General features: G+C 45.1%; 1 protein-coding gene across 1 annotated transcript; it reads left to right on the forward strand.

Annotated features, from left to right (window-relative positions):
- Positions 1–1,092: 1,092 nt before the first annotated feature.
- On the forward strand, positions 1,093–15,320 carry LOC138284439 (dispanin subfamily A member 2b-like). Its single transcript, XM_069223204.1, has 2 exons — positions 1,093–1,686; positions 14,441–15,320. Exons 1-2 carry the CDS (start codon positions 1,396–1,398, stop codon positions 14,585–14,587), a joined length of 438 nt encoding a protein of 145 aa, XP_069079305.1. The 5' UTR covers positions 1,093–1,395; the 3' UTR covers positions 14,588–15,320.
- Positions 15,321–18,208: the final 2,888 nt, after the last annotated feature.

The following is an 18,208-nucleotide window of genomic DNA, read 5'->3' on the forward strand; positions in this document are numbered from 1 at the left end:
AGAGTAAAGCTGGAGACCGCGGACAGACAGATAACTCTTGTGCTGTCAAAGCAAGGGCACTGGGACAGAGTGTGGGAGGGCTTTTAAAGGGAGTGTAAAGCTGAAGACCAACACCTGACAGCAGTGATAAAATCAGTGTTTTAATGGAAAAAAGTAGTGCAGGTTTTCACTATTTAGAGTACCTGTTTCGTCCTGAGAAGTACCGGTACTCTCCCACTAAATGTATTGCTGCAGTGCTGAGAAGCACAGACTCTCCCTGTCAAATTAAAGTGCACGTGCTCAGTACCGGTCAGTACCTGCTCATTTAAAAGCCTGGAAAAAATATATGGAAAATGCTAGACCGTAGAACGATGGAGCCGGGAAACTGCTACTGGTGAGCAATACCGCTAGGAATGGAAGAGGAAAGATGGGTAGCCAAGGGGGCAATACTACTGAGAAAACAAGGGCAAAGCTGGAGACCAGAACCAAGCACTGGGGGCAGCCAACGTTAAACTAGGAATGACAATAAGAGACAAACACGGGTGAGCGGGTGAGTGTGCACGTTCTGATAAAAAGGAGCAAACTGGAGACCAGCAGAGGCGTCACTCACCCGGCTGAACCCTACCTTACCCGATGTCAGCCTTACCTCTTAAAGCTTTATCGGCAAGCCCGGGGGGGGGGGGGGGGGGGGGGCAGTCCTTGAAATTAAAATGTAGAAGCAGACGTACTCGCTGTCACAGAGTACTCGTTTGGTACTGAGAAGTGCCAGTACTAACCAGTGCTTGAAATTGAAAAATAGAAGTGTAGGCGCTCTGTACCAGAGTACCTGCTTGATTCTGAGAAGTGCCGGTACTCTCCAGTGAAACGTATTACGCGTTTCTTGAGAAGTGCAGGTACTCCCCCTCTCAAAATAAAAAAGTGCCGGTACTCAGTACCGGCCCATTCAAAGCACTGGTACTCACCCATTATTATAAATATTGCAAACCTGGTGAGAAGTGGTGTTTGTGAAAGGCTGATTCGGGTGCGACAGCGAGAGATTACACATCGGGGTCATCTCTGAATGGTTGTGGGGTTGGGGCCGAGGCAGAGCACTGAGTGAAGTGACGTGTGTCGAAAGCTTAGGGTCGGTGCACGTGCGGGGATGGGTTCCGCCATATTTTGAGAGGATCTTTATATTTGCGCCCCTCCCTTTTTGGGGTGTGGGGACGGCTCCCCTTCCTATTTCGTCACCCCCAGGGCTGTCGACCAGGACTTGTGTCCGTCTCCGGGCCCTGGGCCCGCTCTTCCCGCTGGTGCTGAGGCAGGCCCCTCCTCTGGAGCCGGAGAGGGCCGCTGCCCTCACAGGGACTTCAGTCAAGGCACAAGCCCCAAGCCTTACTCGCTCTGCCCGGACGCGGCTCACGCGAGCGGGACCAGATGGCTGACTCCGCAGACAAGGGCTACGTGGCCGTGCCCATGAACCCCGAAGACCACCCGAAGGGGCAAGACCCTCCGCCGCCCTACCCGGGGCCCCCTGTAGCGGGGCCACCGGCTTCGCCGTATGTCTTGCAGCCCTGCCCGGCGGTGAGCGCCTGCCAGCTAGACACCGTGCAGCTAACGGTGCCCACCGCCCCGCCGCCCGGAGACTACGTGCTCTGGTCTCTCTTCAATGCCATGCTCTGCAACTTCTACTGCCTGGGCTTCGCGGCGCTCGTCTTCTCCGTCAAGGTGAGTCTGGCCGTGGCGAGCGCGGACTCCTGCGCGCCAGCTCTTTTCCACGCGCTCGGTTTCCATCAGTCACGGCAGTCTTGCCTTCTCATTTAATTACTCAGCGTCACTTTCTTACTACTTGTTATTTTCTCAGACTCACGTTCCCTCTTTTACTCTCTCGCTCTTACTTTCCCACTTTCCCACACGCGTCAGTTTCTTACACCCTTACTCCTGTTATTGTCTCACTTATTTTTCTCTATGCCACTTTCTCACTCTCTAACTTTCCATTATTTTCTCCCTGTGACTTTCTTAATCTCCTTTACTTTCTTACTATTCCGTGTTTGCTCTTAAATTCTCACTCTCATTTTCTTCCCATTCCTCTTTTTCTCTACTCCTGTTGGTCCGATGCCCTGTTTCAGTCTGATGTTCTCCCACTCTCGCTTCGCTTCTCTCTTGCTTCACCCTCACTCTCTTTCCCTCCTTATCTTGTATATAATATATGGGATAAAGTACCCCTGATGTACATTACAGGGAGTGCAGAATTATTAGGCAAATGAGTATTTTGACCACATCATCCTCTTTATGCATGTTGTCTTACTCCAAGCTGTATAGGCTCGAAAGCCTACTACCAATTAAGCATATTAGGTGATGTGCATCTCTGTAATGAGAAGGGGTGTGGTCTAATGACATCAACACCCTATATCAGGTGTGCATAATTATTAGGCAACTTCCTTTCCTTTGGCAAAATGGGTCAAAAGAAGGACTTGACAGGCTCAGAAAAGTCAAAAATAGTGAGATATCTTGCAGAGGGATGCAGCACTCTTAAAATTGCAAAGCTTCTGAAGCGTGATCATCGAACAATCAAGCGTTTCATTCAAAATAGTCAACAGGGTCGCAAGAAGCGTGTGGAAAAACCAAGGCACAAAATAACTGCCCATGAACTGAGAAAAGTCAAGCGTGCAGCTGCCACGATGCCACTTGCCACCAGTTTGGCCATATTTCAGAGCTGCAACATCACTGGAGTGCCCAAAAGCACAAGGTGTGCAATACTCAGAGACATGGCCAAGGTAAGAAAGGCTGAAAGACGACCACCACTGAACAAGACACACAAGCTGAAACGTCAAGACTGGGCCAAGAAATATCTCAAGACTAATTTTTCTAAGGTTTTATGGACTGATGAAATGAGAGTGAGTCTTGATGGGCCAGATGGATGGGCCCGTGGCTGGATTGGTAAAGGGCAGAGAGCTCCAGTCCGACTCAGACGCCAGCAAGGTGGAGGTGGAGTACTGGTTTGGGCTGGTATCATCAAAGATGAGCTTGTGGGGCCTTTTCAGGTTGAGGATGGAGTCAAGCTCAACTCCCAGTCCTACTGCCAGTTCCTGGAAGACACCTTCTTCAAGCAGTGGTACAGGAAGAAGTCTGCATCCTTCAAGAAAAACATGATTTTCATGCAGGACAATGCTCCATCACACGCGTCCAAGTACTCCACAGCGTGGCTGGCAAGAAAGGGTATAAAAGAAGGAAATCTAATGACATGGCCTCCTTGTTCACCTGATCTGAACCCCATTGAGAACCTGTGGTCCATCATCAAATGTGAGATTTACAAGGAGGGAAAACAGTACACCTCTCTGAACAGTGTCTGGGAGGCTGTGGTTGCTGCTGCACGCAATGTTGATGGTGAACAGATCAAAACACTGACAGAATCCATGGATGGCAGGCTTTTGAGTGTCCTTGCAAAGATAGGTGGCTTTATTGGTCACTGATTTGTTTTTGTTTTGTTTTTGAATGTCAGAAATGTATATTTGTGAATGTTGAGATGTTATATTGGTTTCACTGGTAATGATAAATAATTGAAATGGGTATATATTTTTTTTTGTTAAGTTGCCTAATAATTATGCACAGTGATAGTCACCTGCACACACAGATATCCCCCTAACATAGCTAAAACTAAAAACAAACTAAAAACTACTTCCAAAAATATTCAGTTTTGATATTAATGAGTTTTTTGGGTTCATTGAGAACATGGTTGTTGTTCAATAATAAAATTAATCCTCAAAAATACAACTTGCCTAATAATTCTGCACTCCCTGTATACCGTATAAAGCAATTTGGTAATCTGCGAAACTCCATGTAACAAAATACCTGCCTACAAGGTGTCACACACTCTAATAACAATCCACTCTTACAGGCCTATTGGCTTTATCTTGTGCTTCTCACAGTAAACAAGTTAGGGCTACTGTTTTTGTTGCAACGTTTGATGAACTGATCAGACTGTGGCATCGGACATAAAGTTTGTCAGAGATGAGGCCTGCAGCCTTGATCATTATCTTGTCATCATAATTAACCCAGACATACTAGATTGACCTCAGTCCAAGCAATCTAAACACTCTTTCAGTAGAAGCATTCACCTGCTGCCAAGTCAAAGGCTCATAGAGAATAACATGTTTGCGGAACCTACATTCTTCTCTCGATACAGCTTTTAAACGCCTTTTCCGGAAATTAAACAAGGTCTGGCTACAGTTGCACTGTCATATCAGTCCTAAAAATGCCAGCAAAACAAAGATCACAAGCACATAAGAGCAATATAAACAAGTTGTTGGGACCACTGAGAAGCCATCATTATCATATAATGCTCAATCACGTGGGTTAAAAAGAAATACAGGCAAAACAATGATTATGAGCACATTGGGCAATATAAAAAAATGGTGAGTTGCATTACTGAGATCGCATTTTGACATGTGCATACTGCAAACAGAAACGTTTGAAAAAAGTGATCACGGCCCTTAGTTAGAAAGCCAGTGGGCATGAGCACAGTCACATTTTTCCTGAGCTCACTACAGCATGGAGCAATGGCTCAACCCATTTCAGCCATTGGTGTAAGTGACCGCATTTTGCCCTTTCACAAGGAGCACATCCACACACAAATTAACTGCCTCTAGTTCAAACGGCTACTACAGTGGTGGTTGCTCTTGAGGCCAAGAAAAATACTTGACGGCGTCGAGGCATATCAGCTTTGCCATTACAAAACCCATAAAATCCATACAAACCAAGCAGGCTGGGAGATTACCCTAGTACAGAGGTCTTCAAACTGGGGGGTGGGCCCCCCTTGTGGGGCCTCAAGTGATCCCAGGGGGGGCGCCAAGCTCTGGCCAAAAGAAATATTATACAGATAACATGCCTTTGTTTTAAGCAGAAGCATGTTATTGCAGTTTTAAAAAGGTAACAGTACTTAACTGCAATGTTTAAATAGGTTTAGACCTATTTAAACATTGCCATATTTCTAAAATAATTGTGAGAAATCCTGAGGGGGGGCCCAATGATTTTTATTTTTCAACTGGGGGTGCGCGGCATTAAAAAGATTGAAGACCACTGCCCTAGTAGCTTTGCCAGGGCTTGTTAACTGTATGTTTGGGCGTGTTACGTAGTTCTTGTTTGCCAACAAAAGCAAAACTTTACTGTATTCGCGCATCTCATGACCATTCCTTGTAATTTGGCGCTCTCTCCTGGTGCATTTAGGTATTACAGTATTCTTTGAATACGGAGAGGACATTTTATTGTATGGAGCTCGTTCGTGGTCAGGGGAATGCGTGTGTTGCAATTGAGATTAGTTTATGTGTGGAAGGAGTGAGACTGGAAGGAGGAGGTCAGTTCTATAAAGATGGTTATCATACTTCTATTCAGTCTGCCTTAATCCTCATGTCGACCATCGTCTCCCCAGCCAATATTCTGTATTGAAAACAAATTGGTGTCTTTAACACTGATGTAATTACATCAACATCTCATTTTTATTAGTTTCTGGGAGAGGCGGAAGTTGTTTTTTACTGTAACTTGCAGGGCACACAGACATCCAAAAATGGTTTCTTGGTACTAAGCATAATAAACTGGTATGCACCCAAAAAGAAAGGCAGTGTTAAGGAGCAGAAAAAGTCAGGTTTAAGCTGTTTGCCAAATTTAATATCATCTGTGGTGTAGCAAAGAGCAAGCAAGAGAAAATTCCAAAGATTCCGCATAAGAAAAACGACTTCCACAAGAACCTCACTGGGAAAGCACAGAAGTTGCCTGGGTTGAGTTGGGTCAATGACACCTCAAGCCCTTTAAGCAAGATAGTGCTTTAAATTAACTACACCTGCTCACAGACAACTTGTGTGGTAGGCAGAGGAGGCCAGAAGTAGTGTAAGCATCTTTACCAGGGATAGAATTTTTTTTAAAACTTGAAGATTGGCTCAGAAACTGAGGGGAGATGTACAGAATTGATTTTAGGAGCCAGAAATGATAGCACTAACTCGGGGACAGGAAGAGTTTCTATCAAGGTAGGGCAGGCTCGAAGATCAAAGGCCTTTATTAGTTGTTAATATGCGGACACATGTTTTGCTGTTTATCTGTTTTGTGTGGACTCTTTCACAGTGCAGACGAATGCCCTTAGTTTTGGTCAGATCAAACTTCAACAGTCCGTGGTGGAGTGTCCAGGTTGAAGTATGCGCATAAAACCCCGGTAAAGCTTACGTGCCCCATTAATCCATTCATGTTAATAATTATGCTCATTGGTTAAATCACAAAAGGGATCAACATTCACCTGTTTTAGATGAGCAAGGATTTTGATCACCAACTATCTGCTAGATGCGGTCAGTCATTAATATTGTTGCCATCTAGGATGGAAAATTCGTCTTTTTTACCATGATTAGCAATTAATGAAGGGAGTCTATAATCGTCCTAAGAAAAGGTGTTTCACAGGATCACTTTCACAGTAGAGCTCAAAGTCTGATACCTAGTCCACAGCTCGCTGTTTCCACCGTGCATGTAAAAGTAGTCAAACTCGAGTACAGATGATTACAAGCAAGCTTAGATTCTCTCATTAGATTCTCTCATTCTTTAATTCCTTTCATATTGGATATTGTCATTTCAAAGTGTTATTTTGGATTGTGTTTTACAAAAAAAAACTCGAGTGTTGTGAGGTTTGCTTATGGCACCAGTCCCTAGAGCACAAAACAAAGCGCAAAGAATACTTATGCCCTTCAAACATAGACAGGTGAAGAAGATTATAGGATTAAAATTCCAAATTAAAAATGTTTAGCATATCTGTTGTGTGTCGGTAACATGACAGAACTGTCCAAGAGCAAAACACTTGTGCTTTGTGCGCACTGCTTGCACACATAAAACTAGTGCTTTGTGCGTCGCTAGTGCTTTGTGTGCACTGGTGACACACAAAACACTACAAAATATATGTGCTTTGAGCGCACTGCTTGCACACATAGCACTAGTGCTTTGTGAGTCGCTAGTGCTTTGTGCGCACTGGCGACACACAAAACACTACAAAACACTTGTGCTTTGTGCGCACTGCTTGCACACAAAACACTTGTGCTTTGTGCATCGCTAGTGCTTTGTGCGCACTGGCGACACACAAACCACTTGTGCTTTGTGCACACTGGCGGAACACAAAACACCACAAAACACTAGTGCTCTGTGCGCACTGCTTGCACACGTAACTCTAGTGCTTTGTGCGCACTGGTGACACACAAAAAACTACAAAACACTTGTGCTTTGTGCGCACTGCTTGTACACATAACACTAGTGCTTTGTGCGCACTGCTTGCATACAAAACACTACAAAACACTTGTGCTTTGTGCGCACTGCTTGTACACATGACACTAGTGCTTTGTGCGCACTGCTTGCACACAAAACACTACACAACACTTGTGCTTTGTACACACTGCTTGCACACAAAACACTTATTCTTTGTGCCTACTGCCAACACACAAAACACTTGTGCTTGTGCCTACTGCCAACACACAAAACACTTCCTGTAAAGAAATGCCTCCTTGGCATGGTTACCCCCTGACATTTTGCCTTTGCTGATGCTAAGTTTTGATTGAAAGTGTGCTGGGACCCTGCTGTCCAGGCTGCAGCAGCAGTGTTCTTTCCCTAACCTGTACCTTTGCTTCCACAATTGGCACAGCCCTGGCACTCAGATAAGTCCCTTGTAACTGGTACCCCTGGTATCAAGGGCTCTGATGCCAAGGAAGGTCTCTAAGGGCTGCAGCATGTCTTATGCTACCCTGGGGACCCCTCACTCAGCACATGCACACTGCCTCACAGCTTGTGTGTGCTGGGTGAGAGAAAAAGACTCCCCTCAGAGTGCCATGCTAGCCTCACACTGCCCGTGGCATTGGTAAGTCACCCCTCTAGCAGGCCTTACAGCCCAAGGCAGGGTGCACTATACCACAGGTGAGGGCATATGTGCATGAGCACTATGCCCCTCCAGTGTCTAAGCAAAACCTTAGACATTGTAAGTGCAGGGTAGCCATAAGAGTATATGGTCTGGGAGTCTGTCAAACACGAACTCCACAGTTCCATAATGGCTACACTGAAATCTGGAAGTTTGGTATCAAACTTCTGAGCACAGTAAATGCACACTGATGCCAGTGTGCAATTTATTGTAACCTGCACCCAGAGGGCATCTTAGAGATGCCCCCTGAATACCAATCAGACTTCTAGTGTGGGGCTGACCAGTTTCTGCTAGCCTGCCGCAACCAGACAAATTGCTGGCCACATGGGGATAGTGCCTTTGTCACTCTGTGGACAGGAACAAAGCCTGCACTGGGTGGAGATGCTTCTCTCCACCCCCTGCAGGTACTGTAACACCTGGCAGTGAGCCTTAAAGCACCACAGGGCATCCCAGCTAGTGGAGATGCCCGCCCCTCCGGCCACTGCCCCCACTTTTGGCGGCAAGGCTGGAGGGGATTATTAGAAAAATAAGGAGGAGTCACCCACCAGTCAGGACAGCCCCTAATGTGCCCTGAGCTGAGGTGACCCCTGCCTTTAGAAATCCTCCATCTTAGTTTTGGAGGATTCCCCCAATAGGATTAGGGATGTGCCCCCCTCCCCACAGGGAGGAGGCACAAAGAGGATGCAGCCACCCTCCAGGACAGTAGCCATTAGCTACTGCCCTCCCAGACCTAAACACACCCCTAAGTTTAGTATTTAGGGGCACCCCATAACCCAGGAAATCAGATTCCTGCAACGTGAACTACAAAGAAGGACTGCTGACCTACAAGCCTGCAGAGAAGACGGATGACGACAACTGCTTTGGCCCCAGCCCTACCGGCCTGTCTCCGGAGTCAAAAACCTGCAACCTGTGACGCATCCAACAGGGACCAGCGACCTCTGAAGCCTCAGAGGACTGCCCTGACCCCCAGGACCAAGAAACTCCCATGAGCAGCGGCTCTGCTCAACAACAGCAACATCTTTTCAACAAAGAAGCAACTTTCCAAGAACTCACTCTTCCCACCAGAAGCGTGAGACTTCACACTCTGCACCTGACGCCCCCGGCTTGAGATCCAGAGAACCAACACCACAGGGAGGACTCCCCGGTGACTGCGACCCCGTGAGTAATTCAAGATGACTCCCCTGGCCCCCCACAGCTACGCCTGCAGAGAGAATCCAGAGGCTCCCCCTGACCGCGACTGCCTGTAACAATGGACCCGACGCCTGGACCAAGCACTGCACCGCAGCCCCCAGGACCAGAAGGAACCGAACTTCAGTGCAGGAGTGACCCCCAGGCGACCCTCTGCCTAGCCCAGGTGGTGGCTGTTCCGAGAAGCCCCCCCCTGTGCCTGCCTGCATCGCTTAGAGTGACCCCCGGGTCCCTCCATTGAAACCTACACAAAACCCGATGCCTGCTTTTCACACTGCACCCGGCCGCCCCTGTGCCGCTGAGGGTGTGTTTTGTGTGCCTACTTGTCCCCCCCCAGTGCTCTACAAAAACCCCCTGGTCTGCTCCCCAAGGACGCAGGTACTTACCTGCTGGCAGACTGGAACTGGAGCACCCCTGTTCTCCATAGGTGCCTATTTGTTTTGGGCACCTCTTTAACCTCTGCACCTGACCGGCCCTCAGCTGCTGGTGTGGTAACTTTGGGGTTGCCTTGAACCCCCACAGTGGGCAGCCCATGCCCTGGAACTGAGACTTGTAAGTGTCTTACTTACCTCACAATCTAACCAATACTTACCTCCCCCAGGAACTGTTGATTATGCACTGTCTACTTTTAAAATAGCGTTTTGCCATTTAAAAAAAAACTGTATGTTATTGCTCTTATTCAAAGTTCCTAACTTACCTGTGTGGAGTACCTTGCATTGTATGTATTTACTTCAAATCTTGAACTTGTGGTTCTTAAAATAAATTAAGAAAATATATTTTTCTATATAAAAACCTATATGGCCTGGAGTGAGTCTTTGAGTGTGTGTTCCTCATTTATTGCCTGTGTGTGTACAACAAATGCTTAACACTACCCTCTGATAAGCCTACTGCTCGACCACACTACCACAAAATAGTGCATTCTAATTATCTAATTTTGCCACTATCTTACCTCTAAGGGGAACCCTTGGACTCTGTGCACACACTTTCTTACTTTGAAATAGTACATACAGAGCCAACTTCCTACACTTGTGCTTTTTGAGCACTGCCGACGAGCAAGACACTCGCGCTTTGTGCGGCAAACAAGACACTTGTGCTTTGTGCATGCTCCTAAAACACCACAACAGCGGCCTCGTGCTCTTGTAGGTGACGAACTTTCGTCTCATCCTGTGAGATTATGTAGATTAGCGAAGCATTCACCTGTAGAAAGCGAGGGATACAAAGCCGTGTCGTGCACCATGGGTTCAAGAGATGAGAAGAATACATGCCGTAACGTCTGTTAGTGTAAAGAGTCCACATGTATGAAGGTTAACTAATCGTTGCTTAAATGTCAGCCATTGATATTTCCCCATGAGTTTCTAAGTGACAATGAAATAAAAGAGAAAGGGAATAGCAGCTTTGTACACAGTGTTGGCCCTTAACAAGGGTGCGGAGTAGAGGCTGGCATTGCACAGCACTTGGTGCGCCTGTATTCAAAACCTTTGCAAAGAGGTTGAACCTGTGTGCCCGTGTCTTGCCTGTCTGAAGTATCTGGTGCTCGGCTGTTCCGAATAACAACAGCCTAATAGATACTAGCTCTGCTCAGCACATGGAAAGAATCAACACAGGCAGCAGGACCTCGAGTGATTGCAGCAGGGCTTTCAAGATGCCGGCGTGGAATATCACCTCAGGGAGGATGATGTCAGAAATAACATATTCACTCACCGTCTCCTTTTACATTTATCTCAGTGTAAGGACCCCCTCCAGTGATCCGTCTGGAACATACATGCCACTCGTGTCTCAACTGTGCAAGTTCTGTGAGTGCTGCAAGCTTGTACTAGTCTGCCCTCCTGAATATGTTCTGCCGGGAATTGAAAATGGGGGTTCTACCTTCTGTGAGAGAGGGAAGCCTGCTATGCTACTGCCATCCTAAGGCAAAGGTTGCCCTGCTGCTGCCTGATTTGTGCCTTACTGTAATAGGAAAGCATGTGCAGCTGCTGCTCTAGCTGTACCTGTGCTCTGAAGGAGGGACGCATGCACTGTTTCCGGTCAAGGTGTATCTGTTCATAGAAGGGGTTTCACGCTGCTGTTACCCCATCTTGTGGAAACCAAAGAATCTATTGAATTCACATGCATACTATACCTTGTGAACCAGACTGCTTCACAATACTTGATGTGGGATACCGATACCGAAAGTCCTGAGGAATGCTCCTGACCCCATATAGGAATTACTCATGTGCCCAAACATGTTGATAGGAAGCAGAAGCACGGTCTATTGCTCAACCCTTTGTTTTTTTATCTGTTGGTAGTGAGACACCAGCAAAAATCATTTTATCTGACCCACACAGAATTTTATCAAAGGTCTGATAGTTTAACAAAGTACAAATATATATCTTGACATAACTATGGACACTATTACTAGGTCACTGTACACCAGTGAACCGTAATACTCTTGGATACTTCCCAAAACTAGATGTGTAATCCACTGTTAAAACATACTACACTAGTTAGGCGAGGGTTCATCATCATATACATGTACATCATTGTATGGTAATTCTGAAGGAGAGCATGTCTCCAAAGAGTGTATAAAAGTCCTTTAACTCCCTTCTGTCTCTCTATAATGTATGTTAACTGCATGTGTTGTACCTGTACTGTATGTGTGAGAGAATCTGGTGGTTTTCCTCGTGCTACTGCCGTTTTCTTGACTTATTCTTTAGATTGGGGAAGATGGCAATGCCACCCATTTTGTGCATTTTTGTGTTGTGAAGCTTGTTGTCAAATGTTTTACTACGCAAAATGCAAAACTCATTGGATTGGCAGTGCTTGTTTGTACAGTGCACAGTGTAAATGAAAGACTGAACCTTCACAAAATATGTGAGCAAAGTTTACATTTGCTGTTTATGTGAAACAAGAAGGTTTTTTGAAGTGGCGAAGACAACTTTTAATATAGTATGGTTCTATGTCATGTATAGCACCTTTCATCAATTCTGGCATTTTATCCAACATCACTTTATATGCTCGGTTTTGAGCCCATAATGACAGTGTTAAAAGCAAAACTGCAAGCGCCTGCTGCTGGCTCAAAAGCCAGGAATAGCTGATGGTTTCATATGTCATAGTGCCACTTGGCAGATTTCTGGAATGCAAAATAAAAGTTAGCTCCTTACCTTCTGTTTTTTTAGGTCTTGCCTACCAGACACTGCAAACTGTCCGGTTGCGAAAGACCTGTTGTGAACTTACAGTGGGCTTATTGCCCACCGTTTGCGTACCATTAGTTGGCTTTATTGTCACTCTCATTTGCTTCCTTCTTATTTTATGGCTTGCCTTTCTCTTCTTGTGTTTGTCTCTTTCCTATTATCCTTTTGTTTGATTGACTTGTATACTTCCACTTCTCACATTTAGGGAAACAACCTTTTCTTTTGCTATCAGCATTCCATGAGAGTCAGGCATGTGAAATCCCTATCACCAGACACATTGTTTGGGGTCAAGGGCAACAATTTTTCATGTTTATTTTGCCCTTGGGACAAGTAGGCCAACTCCCTACAGCACAAACCCTTTGCCTGCCAGTTTACAGAGGAGGGAACTGCCTGCAGTTGAGTTAATGTGTGTCCATAAGTTAGTGCTGTTCACACTTGTATTTATGGTACATTAATGAAAAGCCTTAAATATTAAGGAGAGTGCTGTAAATAAACGTTTTAAGGTCACACTGCACAGTGGTTCCAGTAAAAAAAAAGTGTATACACATTTGAAAAGTTTAACAATATGAGGGTCAGTATAATGCTCCCAGAATGCTCTCTGATTATATGCAGGTGTTTGCAGAAGCTTGTAAGGAAGAGTGATGAATCTTTGCTTTCAAAATAAAATGTTCAGAAAAAAATGCAAGTAGGAAAAGAAAAGTTTTGCTACTATGCTATTTCTTTGAAGTGCCATTTAGTAAAATGTATTGAATCATGCTAATATTTCCAAAGAATACTCCTAAAGAAAAATCGGTGTAACCATTTTCAACAAGATTATGCATAAAAATAAACAAGCACTGGCAAAGCCAACTGAACCGACATTCTTTTGTGAGTCTTTTGGTTTTGTCAATACGTGTCTTGTTTTGACATGGCTTTTGTAACACTTAATTGTTGTGGGAGCTGCCAGGCCCTCACCATTGTAACAAACACTGGAATAAAGAAAAAAAAAGGTTTTTGGTCTCAAAAAATGCACATTGCCACCAGTGGCATAACAAAGGCCCGCAGCCCACCTCCAAGGGACAGCACCTGCCCTCAATGTGTCTGAGGAGGGACATCCATGTTCCTTGCAGGGGACCCCTTCCAGTTTCATTACGCCACTGATTTCTACAGTAGTTTTTGGCACTGAACAAAACTACTTTGTGGGCCAATATGCTCCTTGTGAATGCAATCACTCACAATAAATCCAGACGATAGAGAGAGAAATAGAAGTTTAATAAAAGCAAAATGTCTTTGTTTACACCAGACCTAATTAGGGACCCAATTCTTAAAGAAAGTCACAAAAGTGCACCCAGGGTACATTTCTTTTAATTGGTGGTTTTCATGAATTCACAAGAACTTACAGAAGTAGAACAGGAAATAGTACTCCTAGAAAATATTTGTGAACTGTATTTTATCACAAGCAAATATGCATGTGTAGATTTGCACATGTGAAAATCTATTGAGCGTTTACAAGTTCACTTTCCCTGCAACCACTTTTTTCCCAACCCTGGAAGAACGTATGCTTCTGCCATTGTCAGAAGTACATTTCCAACCTTTCTATTTATTGGAAAAGATTAGAAAAGAGCTGTTGAAAATCCTTAAAACATGCAAGTTTGTAGGTTCAACGGCATTCAAGTCCTGGAACTATTGCTTACTGCTGCCTGCAGCCCCAGTATGTACTGACTCTGATTGTTTGTCTTATCATTCTAAGTTACACTGTGACGAGCTTGTATCTCTTACTTTTGTAGTTGTCTGCCGGAGCAGGACACCCCTGCTGCCCACTGGTCTTTCATCTGTGATGTCCTCTTTTCACTTGCTGCTGATGGTTACCTTGCAAGAGCGTAGATCGGGCCGCGAGAGCGGGATGGGTAGCACTGAAAGCAATGACAGACTAAACACAGCATCATCAAGCAGTGAGTGGCCTGCAGGGGGCAGCAGAATGTTTCACATGAGGCTGAACTCCAGTCCAGCAATCTCAGCCCAGCCCGTGGCAGCCACGAAGGGGGGCTTAAGCCCTCTTGGTCGTTGCACTCCTGGCAGCATACATACCCTTGTGCCCAGGTCCTACAGAATATAAAGATGCCACTTGGCTAGAGAGTCTTGCGCTGCAGCTTGAGTCTCACAGTGCCTTTACTTCACATATTAAGTCCTGATTTTCTTTTGTCTTTTTCAGTCGCGAGATCGCATGGTCATGAAGGATGTTGCTGCCGCCCGCCGATATGGCAACAGTGCCAGGAGGCTGAATCTCGCCACTGTCACAGTGGGCATCATCACGATCACCTTCTTCATACTGAGAGTCGCCTTACAATGGAGATCATAGAAGCTTTGAGCATTTGATCTGAGTACATTTTCCCATGCTGGGGAGCACGTGAGACCAACTATCGCTACCATACTGCCAGTTTGAAACAGAGACACCTGGTGTGTACCTGTCAACATCTTTGTGCATGCCAGACAAGCCTTGAAACACCAGGTTCCTGTACTGCCTCCAGTCCGAAGAGACTAGCACGTGAATGCCGTACGATTGAATTTGTCCCATTCGTATCTGCCTTTCTGCAGCACTATTGTCTTTTCATGGCCATTTGTTGTGTTAACCTTTCAAGTGACTGTCCGCCCTTGCCCCACTGCCTTGCGGAGTTGAGCTAGGTATGAGATAACTCTAGCAGCCATTCAGAGACTTGTCAAACTTGACTTACTCCTCTTCTGCCCTCGCTGCATTACAAAAGCCCCGGTGGCATGTAATTAACTCTCCTCCACCACTGCCGGCCCTTTGGTGGCTCCTGCCTCGAGTTAACCCAGGTGATGTAGAGGACGAGGAACTTGTGGGGGAAGCAAGACATCCACTCCTCGCCATGTTGTTTCAGACTACAGTTGATTCCAACCCCTTTCTAAACAGTGTTTTCGGTGGATCCGCAGACTAAATGCTTACTCAGTCATTCAGCTCTTTTAGCAATTATGACATTCCATCCTTCCTGTTGTAACTGCAAAAAATGTGATTCTTAGATATATCTACTTTGTCAAACCTTTGTGCAATAAAAACACATACCACAACCTTTTATTGGATACAAAGTCTACTTTAAACAGGTTTACAGATTATCAGTTAATTACCATTACCAAATACATCATAAACCCAAACCTCACAAATACATTAAAATTCTTGTCAACCCCCTCCCAAAAATTCCCAACTTGTAAACATTGCCATAACTCCCCATGCATTATGTCCCTTTCTCTCTCTCTTCCACCATTAGTAGCCTTTTCCTTGCACTCTCCAATCTCTCTCTCTCACACCCCAGCAAGCATCCCCATGCGAACTCCTCTAGTATTTTTTCAAAGGCCCCAAACTCGCTCTTCCCCTCCCCTTTGCTCCCCCTTCTCCTGAGGGATGGACACGCCCGCACCAGACTCACCATCTCTGCAAACTGCCTCCTTCCAGGAAAACCTTTCTAGGTGTTTTTCCTGCCCCATTCAAGCCACCCAAAGTCCACGCTTAAGCTAAGACCTTGCACAACTTTTCGTTCGATAATTTTGCCGACATATGTCTCATTTCCATTATATATTTCACATGACCAAACTTGGAGTAATGAACCCCATTATCTAGAAAAATATAAGCTTCTTCTTTTATGCCTCTGTGAGATACCCATTGAAGTACAAAACACCCTCATTGCTTTATTCAATTTCCACCTCGTTTTATCCTCTGCTGCTTGTTCAAATGCCCTTCTCTAATGGCCTCTATGTAAAAAACTCCATCCTCCTACATTTGTTTTATTAGAGTAAATTCTAACAAGAGTACTAAGTCATTTTCTCCTAAGTGAATTACCAGCATGTCCGGTTCCCTCTGAATTGATATAAGTTCCATCGGTACCAGTAGACCTCACGATGATGCCCACCATGCCACCTTGTGTCTGCTGCTGGGAAGATTTAGGGAGTGGCTGTAGATCTTCAGGTCCGCATATTTCACTGCCCATTTTACAAAGGAATGACCGACAATCCATATACTCTTCTTACTTGAATTGACCCTTAACACAACCTGTAGTTTAAAAAAAGAAAAAATGCCAGACAGCCCAACTTAAACACACCTCAAACCCCACTCTCTTCTCATTTCCTTACATATTTTTCACAACATTTTTGCTTTTATCTCCAAATCTGTTTAATCTCAGCTCATGAACATTCCAGTCTGGCACCTTCTATTTCAGCCCCAATTCTACATGAATGGGTTCCCTACTGGTCCTGCTGTAACCCCAATCCTCTCACAGCTAAAAGCATCACTGCTAACAAGTTCAATACCGTAATTCTGGATTCATCTTGAAGATAATCTGTACCTTTTGTACATGCCACTTCAGGAAACCTAACTCTTCTTCTGTCAGACATATGTATACTTGACTACTTCTATTCAACCAAATCCATTTCCCTCTTCCCAACTGATCCATTTTCAATGCTCTTGTTCAAATCCTTAGTCTCAGATTCTCAAACAACACTTAATTAAGTCTCACTCCAACTGTTCCTTTCACACCCATGAACTCAATCCCCGAAATACACATGAAAACATCCATAATATACACAAACTGAATATTTTTTTGATAACCACGTTATTGATTTTATACAGGGACTATTAGAGAGGAAAAGAAAAAACAAGGAACAACACATACACATCAGGTACACAGTACATTTGTCGACAGATAAGAACGGTGGGTCATGTAGAAAAGAAAAATGATGACACATCATTTAAGGCACTATGATGTTGTAGTAAGCCCGCCATCTCTCCAAGATCTTTCTGGGTTTGTGGGGGCATCCCCTTGCAGTGTAACCAGCTCTTCTAGTTTAATGTACCAGTCATTTGGTCTGGGAGGATTTCCATTGTCTCTCCTAGCCATAGTGACACAGATACCCACAGGGACCACCTAAATTGTGTAGGTTTCCCAGCAAGGTTCATCGGGGAAAGTGGTCAACCTGATGGTCTGTTATTTGGGAGAGTGTGGAGAACATCATAGCCCAGTAGCGAGCAATATTAGGGCATTCACAGAACATATGGAAGAAAATACAGTTGTCTATTCCACATCCAGGTCATTTAGCTCTGGTAAGCGCTTTGATTCTCTCAAGACGTCTGGAGGTGAGGTTAGCCAAGTGGCTACATTAGTATGATGAGGTGTAGGCAGGAAAGAATGACTAACTCTCTCAGGGCCATTTTCACATCTTACCAGTAACTCCTATCCTAGGGGTTTATACAGCCTTCCCATTGCACTCTCAGGTCCGTAAGTTGTTCTTGAGCATTGACTATTAGGATCTGTATAGTATTGGGATGCCACCCCAGCACAACAGGCCCAGAGTAATTTTGGGTTCCAAAGAGTATAGTCCAGAAAGTTGGTGAAGATGGGGCAGTGGGTTGAGAGGGCATGGCGTAATTGTACATATTTTAAAAAGTGAGACTTGTGAAGTGCAAAGTCTGTCTGTAGCTACGCAAAAGCTGCCACCTGTGAACTGTTTCAGATGTCATCTAGCTTGGAACTGCCAATAAGGTTCCAACAGTCAAAGCCCTGTGGTTGGGCTGTCTGTAGAAACCGGCTGCTGTTCCAGAAGGGGGTTTCCAGCATGAGTATATGGTCACATCGGATCCAGCCAATACAGGATGGGCACTAACGTTACCGCAGGAAGAGGATCTCTATATAACAGTCCTTCTAAGCATTGGTGGCCGATTAGGGATACCTCAAGCCTAGAGGCAGGGTCTTCATGTTCTCTGAAGAGCCAGCCATTGATCACTTGGATGTGGGAAGCTCAGTGATAGAGTTGCAGGTCTGCCAATGCAATTCCTCCCTCGTATGTGGACTGTGTACATTTGTGAAAAGTGATCTTGGGGAGTTTGATTCCCCAGAGAAAAGTTCTGTCTTCACTGTAAGACTTTTAAAACAAGTTCGTGGGATGAGGAGTGGGGAAATTCCGCAGAGCATAG

Source organism: Pleurodeles waltl, chromosome 3_1, assembly GCF_031143425.1.
Source record: "Pleurodeles waltl isolate 20211129_DDA chromosome 3_1, aPleWal1.hap1.20221129, whole genome shotgun sequence".
NCBI lineage: Eukaryota > Metazoa > Chordata > Amphibia > Caudata > Salamandridae > Pleurodeles > Pleurodeles waltl.

Bases quoted from the DNA above. Each gene is read 5' to 3' on its own strand.
- LOC138284439 (XM_069223204.1), top strand. From the start codon at position 1,396: ATGGCTGACTCCGCAGACAAGGGCTACGTGGCCGTGCCCATGAACCCC. The intron at 1,687-14,440 runs GTGAGTCTGGCC...TGTCTTTTTCAG, and splicing joins CGCTCGTCTTCTCCGTCAAG to TCGCGAGATCGCATGGTCAT.